Source organism: Pteronotus mesoamericanus, unplaced genomic scaffold (assembly GCF_021234165.1).
Source record: "Pteronotus mesoamericanus isolate MK-2021 breed Mesoamerican mustached bat unplaced genomic scaffold, CSHL_Meso_final scaffold_21, whole genome shotgun sequence".
Classification (NCBI taxonomy): domain Eukaryota; kingdom Metazoa; phylum Chordata; class Mammalia; order Chiroptera; family Mormoopidae; genus Pteronotus; species Pteronotus mesoamericanus.
In genome coordinates this window covers 593070-602267 of record NW_026555310.1, presented here as the reverse complement: position 1 = coordinate 602267, position 9198 = coordinate 593070, and the positions used below count along the sequence as shown (strand labels likewise).

At 34.2% G+C, this 9198-nt stretch overlaps 1 protein-coding gene across 1 annotated transcript; it reads left to right on the top strand.

Moving 5' to 3' along the window:
- The first annotated feature begins 7817 nt into the window (after positions 1-7817).
- Positions 7818-8767, top strand: LOC129084526 (olfactory receptor 6C65-like). Its single transcript, XM_054590720.1, has one exon. The coding sequence runs from the start codon at positions 7818-7820 to the stop codon at positions 8757-8759; it is 942 nt and encodes a 313-aa protein (XP_054446695.1). The 3' UTR covers positions 8760-8767.
- The last annotated feature ends 431 nt before the right edge of the window (positions 8768-9198 follow it).

Genomic DNA, 9198 nt, shown 5'->3' with positions numbered 1-9198 from the left:
CTGACAACTGTCAAAGGGGAGAAGGGGTGGGAGCATGGGTGGAAGAAGGTGAAGACACTGTTGCCTGTGTCTACATATGTATGATACACGTAGACACAGACAACGGTGTGGTAATAGCCAGAGGGAAAGGGGGATGAGGAATAGGTAGAGGTGAGCAAAATGAGAGGGGGAAATTGGGACAAAAAATAAGACTTGGCTTGGGGTTATGTGAGCATGATCCAGTGTGCCGATGACAATGTTTTGGAGTTGTATGCATGCATCCTGTATGATTTGGTGAACAAATGCCACCCCAATAAATTTAATTTAAAAAAGAATGCCTTTGATAGGCTCATTAATATAGAAATATGTTGGACATAGCAGAGGAAACAATCAGTGATTCTTGAAGATAGCTTAGTAGAAACTTATCAAACTGAAATGTGAAGAGAGAAAAAATTAAATAGCAACAAAGCACTGCACCCAAAAATTATGGGACAATTCCAAATTTTATAAAATATGAATAATTGGAATTCCAGAAGGGGAAGAGAGAAATAAGAGCAAAAAAGAAATAAGCATATTTGAAGAAATAATGGCTGTAGGATTTTCTAAAATTAATGACTAAAACCAAAAACAGATACAAAAAATTAGAGAACACCAATAAGGATAAATACCAAAAAAGAAAAAAATATATCTATGCTCTATTCAAAATGCATAAAAAGAAATAAAATTAAACAAATAATCCAGAGGGGGGAAAAATACAGCTTCTCTAGAGAGAAGCAAGGTTATTTACAACATATCTGATTTTTTAATCAGAAAATATGCAAGCAAGAAGAGACTAGAACGAAATATCTAAAGTGTTTAAAGAGAAAAACCATCATCTACATATATTCAGTTAAATTATCTTTCAAAAGTGAAGAAAAAAGACTTTGTCAAAGACAAACTGAGTAAATTCATCACCAGCAGACTTGACCTGCAAAAAAATGCCCAAAACCCCATAAGAAAGGAGCGGTATTGAAGAAGAAATAATTAAAGTTAAAATAAAATCATTTTTATCTTAACTAAAAGTTAAATGTTTATTCAAACCTATAATAATATCATTGTACAGTTTATAAGAGACTGATATATGAAATGAATGACATCAGTGTCATAAAGGCTGGGAGATACCACCCTATAAATGAAAATATATAGTGTTACTTGAAGGTTGACATAGATTAGTATAAAAATAAATATTATAAACTTGAGCAATAATTTAAAAATTTTAAAGACTATAGTTTATACACTAATAAGCAAAATAAAAGGGGATTATATAAATTTTCAATTAAAAACAGAAAAAGGACAAAGAATAAAATCAACAAACAATAGATATTAGCTCAGCTACCCCAATAATTATTTTAACCCTGAATTAACTAACTACACAAATTAAAAGACAGATTGACACAGAAAATAAAGAAAACCAAATTCAGTATATGTTATCCACAAGAACCTAAATTTAAATATAAAGAAGTAAGCCAAGCAGTGAAAGACAAATACCATATGATCTCACCTATAAGTGGAAACTAATCAACAAAACAAAAAAGCTAGCAAAATATAACCAGAGACATTGAAATAAAGAACAAACTGACAGTACCAGAAGGGATGAAGGAGAGGGGCAATAGGGGAAAATAAGGGAAGGGTCATCAAGGAACATGTATAAAGGACCCATGGACAAAGCCAAAGGGGGTAGGATTGAGGGTGGGAGGCAGGGATGGGTAGGGTGGGGGAAAGGGACAAGTGGGGAGAAAATGGAGACAACTGTACTTGAACAACAATAAAAAAATGGAAATAAATATAAAGATTCTGTTAGGCTAAAAGCAAGGGAAGGAAAAGGATATATTTTGCTAACACTAACCAAAAGAAAGCTAGAATAGCATAGAGTATTAATTTCAGACAAATTATATATATTTTGAAACTACAGGGAAGAGCAATTTAAGCCCAAAAATAAATAAATAAATAATAAGTAAAAATTAATGTAATTAAAATCTATAAATCAAAAGAAATAAATCATTAATATTGACTAATCTCATCATGCTAAACAAAAAAGAAAGAAAAAAGACACAAATTAATCATAAATGAAAAAGAACCTATCATTACTTATCAGATTGTTATTAAATGATAATAAAGATATGATATGAAGTAAAGGACCTAAATAGCATTTTTTCAAAGAAGTCATGAATGGCCAACAGTTACATGAAAAGATGCTGAAAATCACTAATCATCAGAGCAAAGGGTTCATGGGTGCTAAATTAAATATTATGCTTTAGAACATAAAAAAAGGAAAAATGTAAATCAAATCAAAAGGAGGCATCACCTCACATGTATTAGAATTACTATTATCAAAATTACAAATGATGACAAGCATTTGTGAGGAGGTGGGGAAAAAGGAAAAGTTTGTATGCTATTGATGGGAATATGAATTAGCATAGCCACTATGGAAAACTGTATGGAGGTTCCTTTAAAACTTTTAAATAGAACTATTATATAATTTAGCAATTGCATTACTGGTAATGTATCTTAAAGAAATGAAATCAGTATCTGGAAGTGATAGCTGTCCTCTCATGTTCATTGCAGCATTATTCACAATAATCAAGATGTGCAAACAACCAAAGATTGATGGACTCTTACTCAGCCATTAAAAGAAAGAGAGAGGAAGGCAGGAAGGGAGGGAGGGAGGAGAAAAAGAGAAAAGAAAGGAAAGGAAGGAAGGAAGGAAGGAAGGAAGGAAGGAAGGAAGGAAGGAAGGAAGGAAGGAAGGAAGGAAGGAAGGAAGGAAGGAAGGAAAAGGAAGGAAGGAAGGGGGGAGGAAGAGGAAGAAAGAGAGAGAGAGAGAGAGAAAGAAAAATCTTGCAACAACGTGGATGAATCCAGAGGGTACTATGCTAAGGGAAATAAACCAGGGTAAGAGAAATACTGTATGATATAAGTGGAATCATATTTTAAAAGCACACCATGGAGAGTACTGACTCAAGAGTCTCCCTGGTGGGCTCCTAGAGAAAACATAGAAGAGAGTTCAAACCTTCTCTGTTTGTAACCTCTAATGGCAACATGCTCTCCTGCTAACCATACATAGCATATGGTATTTTGTTAAAAACAAAAGTTTTACTTGAATCCTCAATCCTCTACAAGCTTACTTTGTAGTTTAATGGTTTTTTATGTTGTAATAAAAGTGGACATTTTTCCATCAACTTTTAACTACTGTATTTTATTTCTTGTTTATACTATTAGAGATGACCCCCATTTTCCCCCCTTTGCCTCCCTCCACGGAGCCCCCCTGACCTCTCCTCAACTTGTCTTTACCATATTGTTGTTTGTGTTTATGGGCTATGCATATATGTATATGTGTTCTTTGGCTAATCTCTTCCAGTGCCCCTACCCACTTGCCTCTGACATCTGTAAGTCTATTCTGTGTATCCATGCCTCTGGTTTTAAGTTATTCATCAGTTTATGTTGTTCTTTAGATTCCACACATGAGTGAGATCATATGGTATTTCTATATCCATGAGCTAAAATAGAGTCCCCTGATTAATATTTAATTGTTCTTAGCCATCTCAAATAATGTCTTCCAAGACCATCTAATTAAAATGGTTCTACTTAAGTATAGTGTGCATTCCTGAGTGTTTTTTATCTCCAAAGATTTTCTTCCCTTTGATTTTCCTATGAAAAAATTTCCCCATATTTATTTAAAGTTATTCAAATAAAATACATGTGATTTTATTGGTGGATAAAGCTTCTTCCCTGGAAAAATCACAGAAATAATGAGAGATACCAATGTTTTCTTCTATGTAATTTATTGTTTCAGATCTTATATTTAGGTCTTTGATCTAGTTTGAATTGATTTTTGTACATGGGGACAAACTGTAGTCTAGTGTTATTTTTTTGCATGTGGCTTTTCAATTTTTCCAGCGCCATTTATTGAAGAGGCTTGTTTTTTTCCATTGTATGTTTTTTGGCTCCTTTGTCAAAAATTATTTGCCTATATACACATGGTTTTATTTTGGGTTCTCAAATTTGTTCCATTGGTCTGTGTGTCTGTTTTCCTGCCAATACCATGCTGTTTTGATTATCATAGCTCTGTAGTATAATTTGAAGAGAGGTAGTGTGATATCTCTGGCTTTGTTTTTTTCCTTCAGGATTGCTTTGGCTTTTTGAGGTCTTCTGTGGTTTCATACAAATCTTATGTTTTTTTGTTGTTATTATATTTCTTTTAAAAATGACTTTGGGGCCCTGGCTCAGTGGATTGAGTGCTGGCCTACAAACCAAAGGGTCACAAGTTCAATTCCCAGTCAGGGCACATGCCTGGATTGTGGCCCAGGTCCCCAGTAGGGGACTCATGAGAGGCAACCACGTGTTGATGTTTCTCTCCCTCTCTTATTCTCTCTCCCTTCCTCTCTGTCTAAAAATAAATAAATAAAATCTTTTAAAAAATTAAAAAGACTTTGGTAATTTCATGGGGATTACATTAAATCTGTATTGCTTTGGCTAATATAGTTATGTTGATTCTTCCAATCCATGAACACGGAATATCTTTCCACTTCATTGTTTCTTTCTCAATCTCTTTTTTTTATTGTTGTTCCATTACAGTTGCCCCCATTGTCCCCCCATTACCCTCCCCTGCCCTGTCCACCCCTCACTTCCCACATTCAATCCCCCACCCCATTGTCTTTGTCCATGGGTCCTTTATGTAAATTCCTTGACTTGACCTTAACCTTTCTTTTCCCCTTTATCCCCCTCCCCTCTGGCCTCTGTCAGTTTGTTCTTTATTTCCACATCTCTAATTCTATTTTGCTTGCTTATTTGTTTTGCTGATTAGGTTCCACTTATAAGTGAGATCATATGGTATTTGTCTTTCACCACCTAGCTTATTTCACTTAGCATAATACTCTCCAGTTCCATCCATGCTGTCATGAAGAATAGGAGTTCTTTCTTTCTTTCTGCTGTGTATAATTCAATCTCTTTTAATAGTGCTTTGTAGTTTTCAGTATAAAGGATATTTCCTTCTTATCCTTTGCTAAGTTTATTCCTAGGTATTTTATTCTTTTGGTTGAAATAGCAGAAGAATTTTTTTTTCATTTCTTTTTCTGAAGGTACATTGTCAGTATATAGAAAAGCAGTGGATTTTTGTACATTGATTTTGTAGCTTGCAGCTTTACTGTATTTTTTATTGTTTCTAATAGTATTTTGTTGGAGTCTTTAAGGTTTTCTATATAAAGAATCATTTCATCTGCAAAAAGTAACACTTTTACTTCTTCATTTCCAATTTGGATGCCTTTTATTGCTTTCTCTTGTCCAATTGCCCTGGCTAGGACTTCCAGTACTATGCTGAATTAAGAGTGGTAAGAGTGGACATCTTTGTCTTATTTCTGATCTTAGAGAAAAAGCTTTCAGTTTTGCCCCATTGAGTATATTAGCTTAGTGTTTGTCATATATAGCCTTTATTAAGCTGAGGTACTTTCCCTCTATATCCATGTTATTGAGTGTTTTAATCATAAATGGATGTTGTATCTTAGCAAATATTTTCCTGCATTTATTGATAAGGTTGTATGATTTTTATCTTTTATTTTGTTTACATGGTATATTATATTGTTTTATTTGTGTATTTTGAACCATCCTTGTGCCCCTGGAATGAACCCCATTTGATCACGACGTATAATTTTTAATGTATTGTTGTATTTGATTTGCTAGTATTTAGTTTAGGAGTTTTGCATCTATATTCATCAGAAATAATGGTCTGTAGTTTTGTGTGTGTGTGTGACTGTGTGTTATTCTTGTGAAGTTTTGGATTTGGTGGCGTGGCCCAGTATTCCAAGTTGCTGGATTTAAATTCCTCACTGTTCTTTGCATTATACACCTCTCATGTTTAATGTTTTTTTAGAAAATCATTTCCCAAGGGTAATCTAATTAAAATTATTCAACAAAATGTAGAGTGCACTCATCAGTGCCATTCCTCCCTAGAGACATTTTAACAGTTTTTCTGAAAGAATCTCCTGTGACTATTTTGAGAATAAAATTATAAAACCAGTCAGTTTTGGAAACAATAGTTAGAAAACCAGGTCTCCCTGCTGGAAGGTAAAGAATATAAAAAAATAATTATAACCCAACTTCCTTTTACTGAAGTTTTTGAAAGTCAAGTAAGATTTTTCCTAGCATCTAAGATTAGGATGTTATTTTTATGTAAATTTTAGACAACAAAAGACAAGTGCCTGCTTTGGATTGTGCAGCGGGAGATAGTTCTTTGCATTTCCAGGATTTTCTTTTTTACAAACTCTTACTCCTATGTCATGCTTCTCACCTCTTTTCAGTAGTAGTTGTTTCATTGATTTTCTCTCATGGTTTTGAGCCTTTGCTCATGAACTAGAGCTTTACTTAACCAGCAAAATACAGAAATTTCTCACTTTTGTTTACCTGTTTCACTGCTATTTTCCTGATCCCACAATTTTCTTTTTCTTTCTCCTTTTCTTTTTCTTTTTTGTATGTAGTTTTGGGTGGGGAGTGTTACCCACATTCCAAGACAATTTAATCTCAGAGTCTGCTGTGTTACCAGTTAAAAATTTGACAGGGCTCTATTTTCTGCTGCCCTGTCCCATTTCCAAGGCTTCTAGCTTTGCTCTTAAACAACTAGCACCAGAGCCACAGTTAGTCAGGGAAAAACTTTGCAATACTACCTGAATCTCAGTCTTTCAGACTTAATATAGATTGACTACCTGGGAATACCCATAGAGCTTTTGCCACCATGTCAACAACTCTTTCCTTGATCACAAGTTGCAGGACCTCTTGAATACTTTACTTGTGTTCCAAGTGTAGCACCTTCTTCCACCAGCAACTGGGACTATGCATCTTTGTATCAGGGCCTCCTTAATTCAAGAACTTTGTACTGGACTTACTCTTCCATATGCTCCATCTCACTCTATGCAATCAGTATCATCCCAGCAAATTCTACCTACACATTACAAAAGTATGTTATTATATAAGAAAATCAAAGGCAGACACAAGTTGTGGTCTATGAAATGCTACAAAATAAGCATCAAACACTAACAATCAAAATAAGGCAAGAGAGTATTTGGGTTTCAGCAGTCCAACTGCTACCACATGGGATTATATAATTGTAAGTATATTTTTCATTTCTTAGCTCATTTATTTTTCCCATTTTCTAATCAGTTTATAACTTGGATCACTTAACTTTGGCTGTTAAAAAGCAATAGATTATTATTATTTAATTTAGAAAGAGAAAACTTTACCTTCTGTTTGTTTAGGAATATACATGTATAAATATATGTGTGTGTATTAGTTGTTTAGGCCTAGATTCTTTTGTTAAGTTATTAATTCTCTATGTAGGCAGGGCTAACAATAAATATCCTGGAAAAATTGTGGCAAATAACTAAAAAAACAGACTTCGAAATCTTTTATATTCAGAGAATCATTAGAACATGTGGTCAGTGGTAAAATATTCTAATAAAAATAAAATAATATATTTTATATTTGATTTTCATACACACATGAACAAATTTTTAAAAGAAAGTAAAACATTTGATAAGTATGTTTTTCTTGTACAGATGCATTTATTAGACCTCTTAAATGACTCATTTAATATTAAATAAGTAGTGATCTACAAGGCAAGTACTAGGTATAACTGTCTTTGTCGTAGCTAACATATATTTTCAGAATTCAGTAAAACTTGGTTATTGGCCCATTATATTATGTATTCCTTAAGCCAGCAGAGATGATTTTAAAGAAAAAGTAACCCTGTACTCACTAAATCATTGTTTCTTGTATGCATTTACAGATATGGAAGGAGTCAGCAATAAGAAATGAAAAATCAAACATCTGTGAGAGAGTTCATTCTTCTGGGGTTAACAGATGACCCGGAGCTAAATGTTTTGATTTTTCTATTTCTATTCTTCACATATATACTGAGTATAACTGGAAACATGACAATTATCACCGTTACTCTGATAGATTTGCACCTCAAAACCCCTATGTATTTTTTCCTTAGGAATTTCTCTTTTCTAGAAGTCTTATTTACAACTGTTTGCATTCCTAGATTCTTGGTCAGCATTGTCACAGGGGATATGACCATTTCCTATAATTCTTGCATGGCCCAGGTGTTCTTCTTCATTCTCCTTGGCTCAACAGAATTTTTCCTTTTGACTGCTATGTCCTACGATCGGTATGTGGCTATCTGTAAGCCACTGCATTACACAGTAATAATGAATAGCAGAACCTGCAGCAAGCTCGTAATTAGTTCTTGGCTGGCTGGATTTCTCATTATTTTTCCACCTGTGATCATGGGACTCCAGCTGGATTTCTGTGACTCCAATGTCATTGACCACTTCACCTGTGACTCTTCTCCTATGCTACTGATCTCCTGCACAGACACAGCATTCCTAGAGCTCATGGGATTTTTTCTGGCACTCTTCGTGCTTATGGTAACCTTAACATTAGTAATTCTTTCTTATGCATTCATCCTTAAAACAATTCTGAGAATCCCTTCTGCTGAGCAAAGAAAAAAGGCCTTTTCCACTTGTTCCTCACACATGATTGTTGTCTCTATTTCTTATGGAAGTTGTATTTTCATGTATGTCAAAACTTCAGCAAAAGAAGGAGTGGCTTTGACCAAAGGAATAGCAGTGCTCAATACTTCTGTTGCCCCAATGCTAAATCCATTTATTTACTCCTTGAGAAACCAGCAGGTAAAGCAGTCTTTTAAGAACTTGATTAAAAAATGTTTCTCAAATAAATTTTTATCATAAAACAAATACCATATGATCTCAGCTATACATGGCACCTAATAAAACAAACAAACAAATGAGCAAAATAGAACCAGAGACTTGGAAATAAAGAACAAACTGACAGTGACCAGAGGAGAGGCAGGATGGAGATGACAGTGGACAGAAGGGGAAGGAGCAAACAAAAGGACATGAATAGAGGACTCATGGGCACAGACAATGGGAGGGGGATTGACTGTGGAGAGTGGGTAAGGGTGAGCAATGGGGGAAAAGGTGGGGCAATTGTAACTAAACAACAATAAATAAAAAATAAAAAGAACTAACACTTATTCTGCTCAAACTAATCCAAAAAGTTCAAAAGGAGGAAAGATTTCCAAGCTCATTTTTTCCTAACCAACATTATCCTAATTCCAAACGCAGATAAAGACAATACAAAGAAAGAAAATTATAGGCCAATACCCCT

What these genes read in the sequence shown, in the direction of transcription:
- LOC129084526 (XM_054590720.1), top strand. Translation starts at nt 7,818, where the DNA reads ATGAAAAATCAAACATCTGTGAGAGAGTTCATTCTTCTGGGGTTAACA.